The following is an 18,889-nucleotide window of genomic DNA, read 5'->3' as shown; positions in this document are numbered from 1 at the left end:
GCAAATGTGATTGAAGCCTGAAGCACAATGCTGTGCTCCATGGGACATATCTGACCCACACGCTGCCTTTTCAACTCCCTGCATTTTCTAAATCATGTACATTATGAGTGAATAGGAAGAAAATGTGTAAACAGGAACAGAAAAGGTCACTGAGAGTTCATTAATTCTGATCACTTAATAAGCTGTAAATTGAAGTGCATGAATTCCATTCTCTAAACACCAGGATAAATTTGAAGAATCTCTATTGACTTAATTTACCCTGATATGCATTAGAATAGTTTCTGGTGCATTCAGAATCAAAATAATTATTACAGCAACATTCAAGACCAGAAGGTACCTAGTTCCCATTTAATAACTAAATGAAGGACAGACTTAAAAAAGCATTGAGCCTACCACATTTAGAAAATAAATAAATAAATAAATAAAGAATTCTCGTTTAAAGGCAGTGCAGAGGCATGGCCCTAGCGCCCAGCCATGCTTGGGTTGCAGGCCTGGCCTGAAGAAGCAGGGTGATACTTTGCACCTAATCAATAACACCGTGCTGTGCAGGTAAGTATGGCTACTGCCCTCCAGATCTGCTTCTTACAGAAGGAAAAGATGAACTGTGGATAAGGAGACAGAACTATTTGGATATGGACTAAATGCCAGACAAATATTCAGTGGTACTTATACATTTCAAAGCTCCTTTGCTTAGAGAACCCCTTTTAGGTTGTAGGGAATCAGATGGAGATTTTCCTACTCAAAGACAATGATTGCTTTGGAATTCTTTTCTCTCTGGTTAGGATGCTGTCCATAAAATCTTACATTACTTTTCTTGGAATACAAAACATTTGCCCCCTTCCAGAGAGCAAAATGAATCCCTAACTTTTTCATCAGCACTAAGTTTCGGAAAGAACAATAGAAGAGGACGTCACGATGGAAGAAGGAACCTGAGAAGTTCTGGAAAAATACAAATCACTGGAGCTGCTCAGTCACAATACCATGAAGTTTTCTGGGTCTTCTGCAAGAAAGTAGCCCTGAAGTGATGCCCTTAAAACACGCAGCCATGACTGCAACAGGATCAAGCGAAATGTCTAGAGGGCTCCTCCTGCCGGCTGTTTTCTTAGTAGTCCAAGCCCTTGGCGATAGACTTGATTTTCGGTTTAAGAAGCTGGAAATCAAGGGAGGCAAACTAATGCAACGCCTCTCTTATTTGTCATAGCAATAAACCGGCATGATCCCCCCATGCCTCTTGTACTGCTGCCCACTTGCCCTGGCTTTTCAGAGATGCTGTGCCTGATGTCAGCGTGGGGAGCAGGGCAGCGTGGCAGCTGCAGAGAGCTCGGGCAGCACGAGGAGCAAAGATGAGCTTGGGTGACTGCGACAGCAGGGTAGGCAGGGACAGGGACCTCAGTGAGCACAGGCGCAGGGCCACAGTGCCTGAGCAGGAAGAACGGAGCAGGCCTGGTCACGGTAACCAAGCTTAGCTGGGAGCCCAGTGCCCATCAAACACTCCTGGAGGTCCGAGGCCAAGCCAGAAAGTCAAGTCAAGGGCAGCAAGGGCCACACACAAACACACCTACAGCCTACCCCAGACAAGGACAGCTCTGTGCTGCAGCTCCCAGGGGAAGCGGGGAGGCCCCAGCAGGCTTCTCACAGCACTCGTGTCCCAGGCTACACCCCACTGGATCAGGGCAGCCCTCCAACACGGGCAGCCAGACCTGTAGGACAGGGGGAAGAGGTTGCAGAGTTAGCTGGCACACGCAGAGCACAGCACAGTCAGCGAAGAACACAAAAATTATCTGAAGTGCTGACAGAAGAACCTGGGTACAAACGTGCCACAAGTGTTGGCAGTGTGAGAGGCTGACAATACTTAAGATGTATCAGGGTCTGGTCAGGACTGACATTTGTAGGGCACTGTATGTATGGTTTTGTTTTGCTAGTCCACTGGGAAACACTTCTTTCAAAGCCAGAATAATTTTAAAATTGCCACTGGGGTATAATGACAAAGTCCCTCCAAGTTTTTCACCTATATCTTAAGAAACAAACAAATGTAAACTAATCCTGGCTTCCTGTGAAAAACCCACCCACACCAAATACTCCCCTGTGACATTTTGCGTGTTCATTTTCTTGGCCAAACGATGCCCCAAAAGGGGAAGGCAGATGAGACCTACTGGCATCCCTTTTCCTGCCACCTCACTGGTGGCGTTTACCATAACCCTGCACTGACCAGATCTCACAGGTACATGCGTCAGTCCAGACTCCCAACCCTGCCTGCACGAGAAGGCAAAACATCCTGAGGCTACAAAGCTCAAGTGGCAGGTGAGAACTATCTTCAAAAAATGAGCTTGTCAAGTCAACAGGGGGAAGAATAACCCTTTGGAAAAGGTTGACTGTGATTATCTTATTGAGTTACAACAGGAAAAATCAAAGGCAGACACAGAGGGGAAGGGAAACAATGTGGGGTGAGTATCCCAGTAGTGTTCCCAGCTGGACTGACACTGATACACTGCTTAGATAAAGCTAGTCAGCCCTGCAAAAACTGTGTGGCTAAAGCAGAGAGCAATGGTCTACTGGAAAAAGAAAATTTTTTATCAATATTGATAAAAAGCATCTATAGAATATGAGAGCTATTTTGGAAAAAAGTCACATACACAACAAGGACCTGTAATTCTGCTAAGCTGGCCGGGGATATATTTTGTCTCCTTCTGTATAGAGTACTGAATGTATACAGGACTGTTAATAAACGTGATTCCTCTGCCAAGCAATTGTATTTCTGTACTTTATATTTCCAGTGTGAAAACTCTAATGAAACATTTTAAACCAAAGCCGTTTCCTTGGAGCTGCCTCTGACCTTCTTTTCCTCCTCTCTCCGCCAAATCTCCCTGCTAGGCTGAATTCAGACCTAATGTCTGCTCCTCCCACCAGGCTTTTGGATATGTGACAATATCCTAGTCACTGGGAGCTGCGCCTGCTGGTGTCCATTGTCTTGTGTCCAGTTTGGGAGAGCGCTTTTAAGGAAAAGCCCAGAATGAAATTTATGAAGAGTACAATGCTTTACAGGAACGGCCAACTATGCAGCTAGTTTCTGCATGCATCTAACAGTGGCTTGTGAGTTTTTGGCAATTAGTTCACAAGGTTGCAGCATGGGAATGGTTTAAGGCTGACGAACAGACTTTTGAAAGTTTAAAACAATCTGAAATCCCAAAACACTGCAGTCCTGGGGAGCAGCTAGAGCTGTGGTAGGATACTGGGGGGAAGGGTGTGTGTGTGTGTGTGTGTGTGTGTGTGTGGAGTCGCCTAAAACCCGCCGCACGGAGCCTGTTCTGTTCACTGGCAGAGCCCTGACAGAACAAAAAGGGGATCTGCACGGACAAGAGGAGCTGCTGGCTGCGCGCTGCGGAATGCGTCGGTTCAGCCGTGGGCACGGTGTGGATGTGCCTCCTGATCACAGCCACTGCTGCCTGCAGCCAAGCAACTACATCACGTTACTGAGGCCCCAGCGCAAGGAGAGGAGATAAGGCAGCCTCCAAGAAGGCCAATCCCCGTAACCTGCTGCCCAGGGTGGGACGGGAGCGGGCTGTGGAACAGGGAACCGAGACCCTAAGCCAGGCACAGCGAAGTGCTGCTGATGAGAGGCCTGGTGGTGCTCACAGCACGGCGGGGCGTTAGCTGCAGGACAGCGATGTGCCTTCTCCAGGGTCAGGTATAATCTGTGGGGCATTATATACCCGTACCCCACAGTGTTACCTGTGTTACCTTCTGTGATGGCACACAAACAGCCTGCCCTGTATAGTTCAGGTACACAAACACAGACCTTGGTACCAAGTCAAACTGCCTTCACTACAAACATTTACCGCAGTCACGCTGCAAATAGGATGCCAAAACCTTTACAGATACGTATCCCACATGAAATCGGTACCTTACTTAACAAACGTTTTCATTCCAAGGCCAGCTACCTGACAGGAATTCACAACTAGCCCTGAGCTACAAACTCTGAACTTTCCTTCTTCTGCCCCCTCTCCCCCCTTCCACCAGAGTTCTGCAATTTGCCAGCCTCCTTTATGTCTCAGTTAGGCCCTCACAATGCGAGGCAGGCAGACCCTGTGGGCACAAACAGAAGAGCTCCTCCAGCTCACAATAACTCAGCAGGTTTCTCTGATTTTCAGAGGCTGCATTACTGTGTGCCCATGTCTGCTGTCAAATTACTGCCTGGACACAGGCTCCATGGCTAACCTCAGCCTTACCCCAAACACAAAACCGTCCCCACGCCCTCAGAAACATTCATCTTCTCTTTCAGCTCTTCTTGCGAAGCAGTGTAAACCTGGCTGATGTTTCTAGGAAATAAAGAGCACACTTACCCCTCCGAAGACTTATTACGGTTTTATGTCCTCTTTCTGCAACCTACTGAGAGTGGCCGTGCTCCATATCATGAAGTTAAAACACATCAAAACAGATTTGAAGGGTGGATGGTCCTCCCGAGGTTTCTAAAGGAAAACTGAGATAAAAGCCATAAAAAACAATCCTTCACACATAGCAGAGGTTGAAAAATCAAATCTAAACTTAAGTTAATTTTTCTCTGTAGTGCAAGTCCCGTGACTCTTCTAACTCTTAGGTGCCTGCCATGGCCCTGGCCATAGCCTTACAGCAGTGAGGAAAATCCCAGAGCACAGCTACTGCAACTTCAGCCACCTTCCCCTAAAACCCCCACCCTGCCCAACCCTACAATCACAGAGAGCTGTGCCGAGAGCTCCTGCAAGGGAAACAGTTGTTGCCGTGTCCTGCCTTGTTTTAAATACCTGTATGTAGAAAAGATGGCAGAGATTGTATATACACCATAACTGAGGCAGGATTTTCTCAAGTCCAGGGTGGCATTGCTGTAATTGCTGTTGTCTGTTTCGACCTTCTCCTCGAGGTGTCCCCACCTCCCATCACAATGTCACAGTAAAACAAGTCCCACGGTGGTCTGCAAAGCAGCAAAAGGAGCAAATGGCAAGACAGAACTGACATTGTTTATCCTGCATAAAGGTAACTCTAAATCAACAATTTGGAGAAAATAGCGTTGTTGCATAAGAAAGTAGACAAAAGCAGTTATTTGACAGACTCTGCCACTTAATAGCAACGCTTTGCATATATAAAGCACTCTGCAGCCTGAATCCTCAAAATGCCTTAGAAAAAAAAAGAACATACAACTGTTCTTCAGTGCTTTACAGGAATAGCGAAGCATGAGGCATTCACAGGACTTGGCAAAGTGAAAACTGACCATCAGAAAGAAGAATAGAATCGGGGCTTTTTAGTCCCTATTACTCACTGATGTGCATTATTGTCAGGCAGCTCTTGGTTTTAGTCACTTTACTGCAGGTTGGATAAGAATGAGCACTAAATCAGAGAGAAATGTGCGTTCTATGTCTTAAAACAAGATTTTCCGAGTGGAACAGCAGTAAGGATACCCTGCAGCCTTAGGTTTTCTCTGCAGCCATAAAGCCTGCATCCTCTTGGCTGTGCTGGTAGCCAGGATAACCCCCAATCCACATTCTATGCCTAGCGCATGCTGCGGGAGGCAAAGCTAACAAAGGCTATGACAGAACTCCATCAGGGAAGTCCTTTTGGGCCCCATTTCCATCAGCTCATAAAAGGGACAGCCTGGACCCACATGCTGGGCTCTGCTAAGGCTGCTCCAGGCTGCAGCTCTTCATTTGCAAAAGAAATGACCCATTCATTTCTCTCTGACCTCTGCAGACACTTCAGACTGCTGACCTCATCTGCTGATGGCCCCCACCGCTGCTGCGAGCTTCCTCAAACAGGTGCTCCTGGAATAAAACCTCAGCCTTCCTGGGCAAGCTGAACTCACACAGCTTCAAGAATCCTGCACCAGGGCTCAGGAGGGGCTGCTCGTGCACAGGCTGGGAACCAAGAGCCCTCAAAGCATTTATTTGCTACCCAGAAAAGAAACAGCCCCGTGAAAAAGAAATACAGATGAGAGGATGTAATTTCAACTGAGTAAAATGAAGTTAAAAAAACATACACCTGCTTGTGGGCGTCTGTGCACTGGACAACACAGTGAATCTCTTCTCTGCAGCTCCTGGTACACCTCGTACTGGTGTGTTCTCTACAGGCAGGTCCTGTGACTCCTGCAGAGGACTGAGTGGCTCATGGCTGGGTATTCTTGCATCTGGAGCAGATTTCCAGGCTCGATTTTGTGTTGTGTTGAAGGATGAACAGTGAGAGTGATACCTCAGCAGGAGAATCCACATGCCTGTATTGCATTCCAAGAAAAAAAAAAAAAAAAAAACATCTCTTCAGACTGCTCATCACCCATGTTTATGTTTGCACTCACAGCTTTAAAACCAAGAGCATCACAATCCACACTGACTTCTGTTCTCCCATTCTGGAGAGAAGATGATGCCACTCACAGCTGGGACAGGGTAAGCAGGCACATACATGGGCTTGTCAAAGGCCACAAAGGCATTCTGTGGCTGAACCGCAAGCTCAGAGTTGTTTTTGAGTCCAACTACAGAGCCCTGTTCACTGCATTCATCTTTACACAACAACAGTTTTCTACTTTGCAGAGCACATGAAGCTTTCAGGTATGTCTGCAAGAATGCTGAGGTACTCGGACGGCGTCCCAGATGTACACAGCACAGACTAAGAACAGTGGTACAGTAATGAAGCAAACTAGCTCAGCTCTTCCACTGGCCTCCAAAGAACACCCAATTATCAGAACGAACTGAGCCATCTTCAATAAGAAAACTGGATTGGGAGCTGATCAGATTGTTGCTATTGCCATAAACACAGTGGCTCTGCTACTGGCAGGAGAGGCCTGTGAATCAGGGCCCGAAGTCTGATGCGAGAGAAATTGGGTGTCTCAAGCTGCTTTCCCCAGCAGAGAACAACCCTATTAGTTTGAGAAAGTCCCCTGCCTGCTTTCTCTCTGAGTAATTAAGAGAGAAATCCTCCTCTCAGTGACCCCAATGCTCTCAGCCGAGGCTGATTTACACATGAAAGGCACCCTCTGAGGGGCTTTCTCCCTTTCACATTCACAACCAGGCAGGACCTATAAATAAAACCTTGCTGAAAACAGGAGCTTTCAGAAAGGTCTGTGTATGTGCGTAAATGTATGTAGGAGAAAGGGACTGGATGCACTTGAGAATGCGTGTGTTTGCATGCGTATGTGAAGAGTGGGCGAGAGAAACGTGCACTCGCACCCCAGCCCACATGCAGACGAGTGCACTTGGAGGAGCATCGGCACAGATGTGTGAGTGTGCACAGGTAGCAGGAGCACTGAGGGGCGTGGGGGGGACGTACAGGCTGGATTCCGGCTAGGGCAGATCCAGAGGACTTTCATCTGAGCCAGCTGAGTCACTCCAGGGTTACACATGAAAAAAACAAGAGCAGATTTAGACCCAGTTGTGCTTGAGGGTATGCCTGTGATGCACTTTCCCTCTGTAGAGCAGCTGAGTACTTGAAGAAATTTCTACGTTGCTTTGGATATAATGCAGAAGGTAACAGAGACTCGAGCCTTGCAGCATGTGCTTCTAGGTTTCCTTAACTAAACGTGAGATTTTTGAAATGCTGCGTCTTCTCAGCAGCCTGGCATAATTTTCCAGAGCTGTCACTACTAGAAAGTAAAAAAGTTTTTGTTTGTTTGTTTGTTTAATTATTATTTTATTTTTACAGTTTGTTGGTACACAACCTCCCTGAAAGACTGAAAAATAAACAATGGGACTGCTGCCAGGAAAAAGGTCACAAAATCAAAGACTGTGACTGCCTTTACATGAATAAAGACTATAAACACCAAAATGCCCAGATTTGAATGCACACTTTCTCTCCCTGCCATCCTGTTCACCCATGTGTCCACATAGCCAGGATATTTCCCTTTCCATGAGGCCTGAGAAGGACCCTACACAGTTTCCAGGAAACTGGCAGTTCCTGTGACCCCTCCTAATACAAAACAGGTGACACACATCTCCGAGCCATGCCGGAGCAGGCTGCAGGGTTTCACAAAGCAGGTATTGCGCTCCAAGTCTTTCCCCCGGTAAGAGGGGGCTTTTTAAGACGTGGCTACAATGTGATAATTTGAGAAGTGCGAACTATTTTACTCCTTAGACCTTAACAGCCGATTCATTTGCTTACTGATGTGTCCGTGCTGTGTGCTGAGGCCAGCAGCTGGGCTGTGCTCACAGGGCACCCAGGCCAGCACCGCTGGAGCTGCACCCGCTGCCTGGCAGGAGACCCAGATCAGTGTGCGGGGAGGGAGCCTGTGTCTGTGCACCCTGCACCGCGCTGATCTCCTAATTACCACTTGCAGCCCTTGGATCTCTCCCCTACCCAATTCTTATGCAAAAATTTAGCAGAAGCAGGCAGAAAAAAAAAAAAAAAAAAAAAAAAAAAAAAAAAAAAAAGCACAAAGCAGGAGACAGGAGCGCAAAACCTCCCAGAAGCGCACAAAGCGCAGAACGTCTCTTCTGGCAGTTCAAAAAAACTTCCCCGCTACTTGCGCGAGGCAGAAGTGTGTGAGCAGGGATGCGGAGCTCCCCTCCTACTGAGCTCGCAGCTAAAGCCCTCCCCCAGTTCCCAGGGTCTTCAAATGAAGATTTGCATAGCACTTCCAGATCATTCCCGAGAGAAGGGACAATGGCTCTCTCAACGCCCTCTTCCCCCCCTCCCTCCTTCACTTACAAAGCTGATAAAGCCCTGGTGAAAAGGGGAACAAAGGATTTACAGATGGCAGAATATTGATTTCCGCAGTTCCAGGACTACAGGGGGAGGATGAAGAACCCCCCAGAAACTCTGTGAAGTTTGAGACACGGGCACGATCTCTGCAGCACCAGCTCTGCGTTTGTTACGACGCTGCCCTGGTCGGTACCTGACGGAGGGCACAGTGCTGCTCCCGAGGGGTGAGCGGGCCCCTGAAAACCTCCAAACACAGAGTGATGAGGTGACAGCCCGCAGTCCCAGCGAGCACATTTGTTCCCAAACCTGCTAAGCAGAGAGGTGCTTCCAGCGAAAGCAGTTTGCCACCAGGCGGACCAGCCCGGCATTGCTCCTGCCGCCGGGATGGAAGGCTTCGGGAAATCACGGCTCAGCACCGCTTCACCCGTGCTCTCTGCTGCCTGCTATCCAGCTTCACAACTAGGAAAATAAATAAATAAGGCAAAAGACTTTTGAGAATGGGCTCTGATTGTGAAATAAAGTGAAACCTGTTGCAGAACTCACTTTTAGGACTGGTCTCTGAAAGCTAACGCTTCCTGCCTCCATAAGCATTTCCATGCTTAGAGCAAGCCTAAACTTCTCATGTTATAAACTTTTTTTTTTTTTTTTTTTTTCTTTCAGCTTGGTCAGTCAACTCCACCATCTCTCTTCCTCAGTAAAGGCTGCAGAAAGCAGAGGCTGAGCCTGAGCAAGTCATTAGCTCAACTCATTCGTACTCCCTGATGTACTCTCAGCCTACTGTTAAGGTTATACCCAAGCTTGAATATATATTTCCCTGAAAAAAAAAAAAAAAACAACAACAAAAAAAAAACAACAACAAAAAAAAAAAAAACATGCCATGAGTAATAAAACTATTTCTGCAGCAAAACACCACTGCATAAGCAGTTTTCTTTTTTTATAGCAAGACAGCCACCAGATGTGGGGGGGTCAAACCCACTGCAGAGCAGCCCTTATGTGGCTCTTTCTGCCAGGCTCATGAAGGCTGGCATGGGACAGAAGTTTGGCCTGGGCCATACGGTGACCTCGTGCCCTGTGTGGAGTGGTGATCTGGTGTAAGGATGTCAGACTGGAGAAACAGGACTTAGCTCTTCCGTTACTGATTGTCTAGGTTGGACTCGGTGATCTTGGAAGTCTCTTCCAACCTGGATGATCGTGTGATTCTGTGAACACCAGCTCACTGCAATCATTCAGAGTTTTGCTGAAGTGGGCAGTGATACAATGCAGTGTCCCAATCGGGCAGATGCTGCATGTCCAGCAGGAGGTGCTTAGTGGATATCTGAGGCAGGTTGCACAAGTTCTGGCCAGATCTCCACCTATCCCACCACCACACTGAAAAAAAAACTTTCTGAAAGTGACTGGCTCTCACCATTTTGATTCTCTATTTTAAGTAAATTGTGTAACATTTCTGCACTCAGAGGGCTCCCAGTATTGGATTTAGGATCACATTTTTAAAGGCAACCAGCTAGTTTCTAAATCAAGTGATAGAGATCTGCTTTGGAAAGAAACTCAGTCTGCTCTGTAAGGCACCAGTGCCCACCAGTGAGTGCAAAGGGTGGTTTTCACACCATAGGTAACTAAAGGTAGCTACTGAGGCAGTAGCAGGGCTGGGTTCATTCCCCAGTATTTTCCCCAAACCTCTGCATAAATCTATGCTGTCATGATGAACAGAATCATCACAGTGATGATAATCATTGCACGCTGTACAGTTAAGAATATTTTATAAAATGGTATCAAAACATTCCTCACAATTCTATTCTTAGAATAGCTCGTTTCCTTCAAATACTTGTCTGGCTTCTGTCAGCTAGAAGAAAATATTCACATGGATTCTTTTGTGTATTTCAGCCGTCCCTCCCAACTTACGCTGCTTTTAAAGAAGAGTGAATCAGCCCCATTAGTCTCCTGGCATAGCTAATACAGAGATTAATTGCAGCGGTTGGGGTGATAAAGCCTGAGAAAATCCCACTTTAAATAAGCCTGTAATGAAGCTGCCAGCACAGGCTGAGGACAGACCCGAGCCCCCTCTCCACCAGCCCCCTGGAGTTCCAGGAGCGGAGGCAGCGCTCACAGGAGCTGCTGGTGGCGCGGGGCAGCCGTGCTGGTAGCTGCCAGTACGGAGGGAGCTGTCCCAGGGCATCCCCTTCCCTGAGGGGCACGTTCAGGGCTGCCAGAGGAGTGAGGTGTTGGGGGATCAGGGGGAAGCACACCTTGGCTGCTCTCACCTCCTGCTGCCTTTGAGGCTATTGCAGCAGCACAGCTCTAAATCTTTAGAGTCGCACTTTATGACTATTTCAGAGGCAACAGCTTGCTACTCGTGTCACTGATGCATTGGTTTACCGACTCCTTGGCTCTTAAATGACCACACCAACAGCTTTGGAGGCATTAATGTCTGTTGCTTGCTTACAGGTGCTAAAACAAAGGGCATTTCTCCTTACATAGCTCCTGCTACAGAACGTTGTGATTTGCTCTAAGGTTACAGGACCCATCCTGCTTTCAACAGGTCAGGCTGCAGCCTTTTTCCCCTTACTTCTTCCCTTTCACACCCCTCATTTCCCTCGCTTCTGGCAGCGCCAGCCCCCAGTTCGTTCCCTCCCCCCCCAGCGCCAAGATGGCGCCGCCCCCTCCCCTCCCCTCAGCCGCGCTGCGCGAGCGCGATCACGTGACTCTCCCCCCCCCCCCTTCTCCGGGCCGCGCATGCGCAGCAGCCCGCCCGCAGCCCGCCGCAGCTCAAGGTCAGGCAGGCGGCGGAAGCGCAGCGCCCGGCCCGGGACCCGCTTCCGGTTCCGGTCGGCGGAGGAGAAGGAAGATGGCGGCGCTGGGGAGGGGGGTCGCGGCTGCTGCGCGCCGCCCAGGCCCTGAGCTCGGCGCCGGGACGCGGCATGGCGGCGGCGGCACACGAGGCCGGGGGAGGTAACGGGGAGGGAACGGGGGCGGCGGGGAGAGGCCCTCGGGCGGGGGGTCGCTGCCCTTGGGAGGGGTCGCGGTGCCCCCGGGGCCGGGCCTGAGCCGCGCGGTGCCCGCAGCCCGGCTGTGGAGGACGCTGAGCTTCGTCGTGGCCCTGCCCGGCGTGGCCGTGTGCATGCTGAACTGCTACCTGAAGGCGCAGCACGAGAGCGAGCGGCCCGAGTTCGTCCCTTACACGCACCTCCGCATCAGGACCAAGGTACGGCCGCCCCTGTCGCACCCTCCCCCTGCCCCTCCTCCTCCTCCTCGCCGAGCCCGCGGTGCCACCCGAGCTGAGCGCAGCTCTTTGTCCCGCATCTCCTGTGGCACTGTGTGCATAGCCACAGCCTGGGAACGTGGCTGTCTCTGTCACAGCACGCTCCTTGCAGCTCAGGTGAGGGACCCGCTGTATCAACAGGTCTCTCCCCAGCCCCAGATAATCCCACTAAGGCCTTGCTGATAAATATCAAGTCGTGGAGCTGCTCTGCTTGCCTCAGGCTAATGCAGAGCTGCATCCCCAAGTAATCCTGCTGAAAAATGTTAAGTCACGGAGCTGCTCTGCTTACTGTTGCAGGCCTGTAGGCTAACAGAGGTGATCCCCAATTCTCAAAGCAGGGGTCCTCGTGGTATGGTACAGTGGATTTATGTGTTTAAGTGACAGCTGTGACCTTGATATCTAAAGGCTTCCAGCTGCTGGAGATTATTTGCTAGCTCCTGCTTTCTCCAGGCTGGTAGCAGTGCCACCTTGCTTGAGCCCATGTTTGCTGTTGAGCTCGCAGTTCCTGTGCTGTGGCACATCCTTTGGTTATCTGTCAGGGCTTTATTTTTCTTCTTCTTCTTCCAACAGCCCTTCCCCTGGGGCGATGGGAACAAAACTCTATTCCACAACCCTCACGTTAATGCTCTTCCCACCGGTTATGAAGATGAAAACTGAGATGCTGACCACAGCCAGGACTCTGGCTCTCCCTGTGTCTGGACCAGGCTGCTCTGTGGGAACCATCACTTAAGAAAAACCACATTCCTTCTACAGTCAAGTTGAATGGTGGTGCATGCTCCACCTGTACTTGTGTAGAGGTCCTTTAAATAAATGATTCCAAACTTGAATTCGGGATCTGACTCTTTTGTTATCCTGCGACTCCTCAGAAGTTCCATGTTTTGGTGTTGAGGCTTCCCCACAGGACAGTGCAGGAGCAAAGGGTTGGACTGACCTCCTGCATCTGGTAACGCTGACAGGTCACGTGTTCATCAGGAAGCACACAAAATGGAATAATCAGACATGACATTGATTATTATGTTTGGTTTAACTGAGCATTGTTATCCCACGCTCAGTATTAGCCTAATAACTTCATCTGTAGATAGAAATTGAGCATGTGCTGAGGCACGTCCTGCATTGTCAACTGTTGGGGTATTTAGGAGACACGAAGGCAACTCTGTCTTCCCCAGCCCCTCCTGAGATGGAATTCCAGCAAAGGTGTTTAACTGAAGCTCTGTGCGCCTGCACAGCATTGTTAGCTCTCACATTCTCTGGTGTATCAGCACAGCTGCTGTTCATGCCCCTGCTTCTCATAAAGCTGCAGGCTCCTTGTACAATATTCTCATACAGATGCTACATACCAAAATGATTTTTGCTCCATTGCATGTCTGTAATACAGACCATTGCCACTCAGAAGCTTCTTAGCTTCGCTAGTTCCAGTTTTGAAGTGGAGCCTAGGAGATCTTCATTATCTTCCATAGATAATGATTCTAAGGTCCCAAGTCTGTTCCAATACGATGTCAATTTTGAAGTTTTTCTTCTCCAACTCAACTGTTTCCCAGTTCCCCCCATAGCTTCTACGTTCTTTTACACAGTAGGAAGACAAGAAGCTCTGTCTTTGCTGCTAGTACCATTTTTTCCCCAAAGGAAGAAGGCAGCAGCTCTCAGCACCCCGCTGCTGGCAGGGGACAGGTGTCAGGTGAGCCAGGGGGGTGAAATCCAGCGGGGGGTGCTGTAGGACTCCCTGCCCCATGCTGCAGTGCAAATTTCATCCACTTAGCAGAACACTGTAGTAAGATGACTTCAGACAAGCTTTTATATATTAAAATATAAAGAACAAGGCATGAATGGGCACAGTTATTTCAGAGCTAGCTGGCAAGATAACACCACATTTATTCCTGCATGAAGGTTATAGAAAAGCAAAGTGGTTGGATGTATTATTCCTTAAAAAAACCACCACCATCTACTTGACAGACCCTAAAATGCTATTTGTGCTGCTCCTGGAGACGTCCCTTACCTTACCAACCAAAAGTTGGTTTACGCCTGAGTGACCCAGCAGTAAGCTGATTTGGTACGTGCTCCGTTCAGCCCCGTACAGATTGCTCTGCGAGCTGTCTGATGCACCGTGAGCCAGCGTGGTTAACCTGGGCTGTGTGAGTGATGCTAAGGCCATCACTGAAGACGTGGGGCACAATGTGTGTAGCCCCCGTGTGCTGTCATTTCTGGTCTGCACAAGTACCAGGCTGCTCTGTGGCTGCAGTAATTACTCAGAATCTGTGGTGCAGACAAGCCAGCTATGGCTTGAGAACTCCATCTTTGTAATTAAAAAAAAAAGCCACTGAATGACCCTTCTAATAGTGCTTAAGAGCATAATACTCACTTTTTTCCTCACTGTTATTCTAGGACAATTAGGAAGTTCACTTCCCTGTTGTCCCCAGCCCAGAATATTTTGTACTCTCTAAGCTGTGTTGGTGCAGAGGGGACAGTTTGGCTGATTCCTGCCCCAGTGGTGCTCCGCAGGCCACTGGATGAGGAGCATCCAGTGTGATCAGGAGCATCCTGATCCCTTGCTTCTCTTCCGAACAGCCTTCCTCAAGCTGCTGCAAGATCCACAGGAGTAAAGCTCTGCTGCTGAAATAGCTCAGGATGGACAAAGTATGAAACAGATTTGGAGAGGAAAAGGGTAATTCTAATAACTCCTTCACAACTACACGAGAAGTACCCACCAAGAAGTACTCAGTGGAAGCGCTGAGAAGCTTCCTAATTCCTCCACTGCCAGTGAAAGGAAAAGGATTTCAGATACCTGATTTAGGAAAAACAAGTGCCCAATGCCCACTGTCAGGTTACACAGAGGGGTACCTGGCAAGTCAGCCGAGCATTTCAACCAGTCAGAAGTCACTCCTGCTACCTAACGAGTAACTTGCTCAGAGTTTCTGTAGTTTACAAGCCAGCTCTTTGCTAGGTGTATGTACACACCTAGTTACATGGTCCAAGGGCAGTTTCATGAGCAGGTGAGGTGTTCCCCAAGAGGCAGTACAGGCAGCTGGAGCTTTTAACATTTGTCAAGCTTCAATCAATGTTGCTCTCTTTCAAGACATATTTTAACTGCATTGAGCAAAAACCTAACAGGGACTGTGGCCAACTGGGTGCTTAGTGGTAGTGTGCAGAAAGATGGCCAGGTCTGCGCAGTTTGACTGCAGGGATATGTAACACTAGAGGGGAGAGAATTCAAGTTCAGGTTTGTTTCTGTACCTCAGAAAAGGCCAAAGAAAGCAGCCTCCAGGTTCAGTGTGTTCTCTTCAGCTTCTGTTGCAGGCCACCTCTGTCCCCCTTGGAGGTCGTAACCAGATTCTACCAGACCCTTACCCACTTGAACAAAGTATAACTGGGTTATATTTATTTTAGCTACATTATTGCAGGTCCAGCAAAAGTGCTTTTCTACCATCTCTGTTGCTGACACAAAACAATGCTTTAGCCCCTAAGCATTCAGGATCATATAAATCAAACTTCTTAATCCAAAATCCAGCACCACAGAGATGAGACAAAGGAAATTAACCTTCTTCACACTCTTTTTAGACACTTTCAAGTGTTATATAAATAAGCAAGAGAAAGGAGTCATAAACCAACTGCTAAGTTCAACATCCCAACAAGCATTCTCCTGTCACAGAGTACATTCAACGGGAAGTTAGTTAAACCGTCTGTTCACGCTGTTAGACGCTGAACCACCACCAAAATTCGCTCAAAAGGAGGCAGAAGTTACCACGTGATCCAGTTTTTTCCTGTGGTAGTTTGCTTTTATAAGCCGAGCACATTCCTTGCTTCCTAAATACACAGGTCTTATCCGGGTGGTGTCCTGTCTGCTGTCTGGTCACCCTTCAGTCCCAAGGCTCGCGTAGGTGACTCCATCCATACAGCTGAAGTCAAGAGGAGTTTTCAGTTTTCGCTTTGCTTGCGCCCATGAACTCCAAGCCTTCTATGGGTATGTCCTTCTCCTTGATTGCTTTCTGGGAAGAAGGAAGACAAACAAGTTAAATTTGAAATGTTTTCAGCGCTTTATACAGCACTTTACAGTGCTAAGTGATATAACGTTTGGTACAAAACACAATCTACAAGAAGCAGCCTGAAGACCGGCTGGGATGCCCTCCTAACACCAGAAACGCCCCGACCCTGGCACGCAGCCGGCAGGGCCTGTGCCTGGCAGGCGGCGTCGGGCAGAAAAACAGCGAGGGGCACCGAGGGGACACCGAGGGCTGCTGCCACAGGGGAGCAGGGTAGGGGCAGGGGCAGGGGGCTGCCGTGCCGTGGCCGCACCTGCACGCAGAGCTGGTAGCGCTTGAAGAGCTGCCCGCAGGGGTCCCCGCCGCTCTCGCCCTTGAGGAACTTCTCCGCGAACCAGCGGTTGAAGCACTGGTCGTACTCGCGCTTCAGCTCGGTGCACGCCTCGCCCACGCTGTTCATGGCGACGGCGGCGGCGGCCTCCCCCCCTTCCTTCCCCTTCCTCCTCCTCCTCCTCCTCCTCCTCCTCCTCCCTCAGCGCTTCCGTCGCAGGCTCTGACGCGAGGCCCCGAGGCGCGATGCGGCCGTGCCGCTGCCTCAGCGCCGCGCTCGGCTGGGGGCGGCCGCGGGGCCCCCCGGTACCGGCACAGCGCCAGGAGCGGGCGGGCGGCCACCGGGGGGCCGGGGGCTCCGCTCACGCCGTCCTCGGCCCCGCCGGAGGAGCCGGGTTCTCGCAGGGCCCGGTGAGCGTGGAGGTGCTGCGGCACCTGGAGCGCCTGGCGCTGGTGGATTTCCGCGACAGGGAGGGCGTGGAGAGGCTGCGGGGAGCCGTGCTGTTCGCCCAGCTGCTCCGCCAGGTGAACACGGAGGGCGTGGAGCCGATGGACTCGGTGCTAGAGGACAGGTAACGAGGCGCAGGGCTGGTCAATGCCCAGCCTTGGTTTGTTTGCGTGACTTGCGCTCTGGGAGTCACCCCCCATGTGAGTTTGGCCCCTCTTACGGAAAGGTTTTATTGTGGTTTTGTGTGGCATTGGCACCCGTGATCCAAACGTGTAAACACAGCAATGATCGACCCCCCTTCCTGACTATATCTTATCACGAGTGACCCACGCACACTGCTCCCCAGATACCGTTCTGTGGCGTTTATTGCTTCAGAACATAACAACGGGTGCCTCCCTCCTTACCCAACACCAAAACCCAGCTTTAGAGATGCCCGCTTCATACTCACAGAATGACGTAAAGACAAGCCAGCAACCTTTGTTCTTCAGGTCTCTGTACCTCAGAGAAGATGACATTACAGAAGGCAACTGCACGAAAGAGCTGCTGAATAATGCCAGAGAGAAAGTAGAGGAATATTTTGTAGCCCCACCAGGTATTGTCTTGTTTATAAAAAAGCTCTTAATCTTGCTTGAATTAATTTGACAAACATAAATTGCCATAGCTGACTTTACTGTCAGGAATATTAGCTAGTAATAATGAAGTACTAAAATAAGTAACTGCAGTCACCTGTTTAAAACACATCGACACCACCACCAAACCAGAAACAGATGCAGTCTGTTGGTCTAAAAGCAGCAGAGAGGCCAGTCGTACCTTAAAGCTACTGCACACGTTGAGTTGTTATTTACAGGAAGTTAGTTAGACAACTTTCTTACATTCTGCACTCACTCAGGAAATTTTAGCTGCCTGTATGTACTCAGAATAAACTGGAGAGGCACTTTCACGTTAAGTTGTGCTGCCCAGAAGGTGACTTACAGCTGGTCTCACACAACTCTTTGTTTTCTATCAGGTAACATCCCTTTACCAAAGCTAGAAGAACAGGAGACTTTTCTACAGGGCTATCAGTGAAAGAACTCGTGTCATTTCTGTATTTTATTGGGAAATCTAAGGTTTGTGCAGTCACAACTGAAATACCCTCACATGTATTTTGATATAAAGAAAAGCAACCACACTGCTAAACTTCTTACAACATCCTTGTGCTGTAAATTGTCTTGCTGTTGAAATACTTGCTGTTTGTGAAGCTGGAAGGCAGCATGAGAGACAATCTTGGTGCTTGTGTTTAGCAAAGTGTATTTGATGTTGTTCTTTAAGATACCAAATGGCTTGAAGTCTTTAGAGAGAACAATAAAGGCTGATTAAAAAAAAACACAGAACCATTATTTTTTCTTGAACTAGTTTGTCAGTAAAACAAAAGAAGTTGGAATATATATACTGGGATATATATATATATAAATATATATATATATATATATATATCGCCTTTAGCTTAACTCTGGCTCTGGTAGAGTCAGAAGTAACAAAGTCTGGTATGGCAGAGGAGTCCATAACATTGTTGAGCATCTCTGTGAAGTACAAACAGAACTCAGATTTTCATTACAGAAGAAAGAGGACTTTGAGGAGATGATTGACTCCGATGTTTTGCTTGCACTGAATATTTCCTTTTTTGTATCCCTGTGCGCCATGTCTTTATGGGTTACCTTCTAGTTCCCACCTTGTATTTTTGTTCTCACAAATTAAATACCTAGCTTTGTACAAAATTTGAGAGAGATTTTTAATTTTAGAGCATTAGCTATGTCTGTGGATGAAAAGTACTTTGTAAGATGGTGCTGAAGAGTAATGGATTTAACTGTAGGGCTTAGCCTGTTACCCTCAAGTAACAGTCATGCCAATACCTGAAATTCTGTAAGGAAATCTCTGGAGCAGACATCTTGTTCCCAGACAGGATGTTTGTCCTAGGAAGGTCAGCCATGGGAAGGGGGTTGTTATGAAGAAGCTGCACAGCTCCAAGATCAACACGAGCACCCACGCTCTGCCTCAGATGGCAGGAGATCATCACAGGAAGAAGTGCTGTGCTGGCCAAATGGGGAGGACTGCTATAGCAAATAAAATACATTGCCACTGTCTTATCCTTCCATAGAGAGATTCCTTGCTGAACATCCACTAGTCAGAGGCAAGATAAGACAAAGCTCGCTGAGGGAAACTAGAGACCCACTGAAAAAAGAATATTGCATC

The 18,889-nt window shown here is 48.6% G+C and overlaps 3 protein-coding genes across 3 annotated transcripts; 2 read left to right on the top strand and 1 right to left on the bottom strand.

Moving 5' to 3' along the window:
* Positions 1-11,494: 11,494 nt before the first annotated feature.
* On the top strand, positions 11,495-12,735 carry COX6A1 (cytochrome c oxidase subunit 6A1; the record flags this gene model as incomplete). The annotated part of the gene is given in 4 exon segments (XM_084297290.1): positions 11,495-11,512; positions 11,514-11,598; positions 11,712-11,851; positions 12,479-12,735. Coding segments are annotated over 4 exon segments (330 nt in total). The 3' UTR covers positions 12,566-12,735.
* A 2,524-nt stretch (positions 12,736-15,259) lies between these two features.
* TRIAP1 (TP53 regulated inhibitor of apoptosis 1) lies at positions 15,260-16,389 on the bottom strand. The gene is made up of 2 exons (XM_084297291.1): positions 16,196-16,389; positions 15,260-15,888 (listed from the first exon to the last, which is right to left on the bottom strand). Exons 1-2 carry the CDS (start codon positions 16,340-16,342, stop codon positions 15,805-15,807), a joined length of 231 nt encoding a protein of 76 aa, XP_084153417.1. The 5' UTR covers positions 16,343-16,389; the 3' UTR covers positions 15,260-15,804.
* Positions 16,390-16,418: 29 nt separating this feature from the next.
* On the top strand, positions 16,419-18,030 carry GATC (glutamyl-tRNA amidotransferase subunit C). The gene is made up of 3 exons (XM_084297289.1): positions 16,419-16,784; positions 17,149-17,252; positions 17,667-18,030. The coding sequence occupies exons 1-3, from the start codon at positions 16,459-16,461 to the stop codon at positions 17,723-17,725; spliced, it is 489 nt and encodes a 162-aa protein (XP_084153415.1). The 5' UTR covers positions 16,419-16,458; the 3' UTR covers positions 17,726-18,030.
* The last annotated feature ends 859 nt before the right edge of the window (positions 18,031-18,889 follow it).

This window comes from Netta rufina (assembly GCF_964035555.1).
Source record: "Netta rufina genome assembly, chromosome: 17".
Classification (NCBI taxonomy): Eukaryota; Metazoa; Chordata; class Aves; order Anseriformes; family Anatidae; genus Netta; species Netta rufina.
This window is presented reverse-complemented; position numbering and strand designations above follow the sequence as displayed.

Coding starts and splice junctions, on each gene's coding strand:
- GATC (XM_084297289.1), top strand. CDS start 16,459: ATGCGGCCGTGCCGCTGCCTCAGCGCCGCGCTCGGCTGGGGGCGGCCG. Junction 16,785..17,148: donor GACTCGGTGCTAGAGGACAG/GTAACGAGGCGC, acceptor TTTGTTCTTCAG/GTCTCTGTACCTCAGAGAAG. Junction 17,253..17,666: donor ATATTTTGTAGCCCCACCAG/GTATTGTCTTGT, acceptor GTTTTCTATCAG/GTAACATCCCTTTACCAAAG.
- TRIAP1 (XM_084297291.1), bottom strand. CDS start 16,342: ATGAACAGCGTGGGCGAGGCGTGCACCGAGCTGAAGCGCGAGTACGAC. Junction 15,889..16,195: donor GCTACCAGCTCTGCGTGCAG/GTGCGGCCACGG, acceptor CCTTCTTCCCAG/AAAGCAATCAAGGAGAAGGA.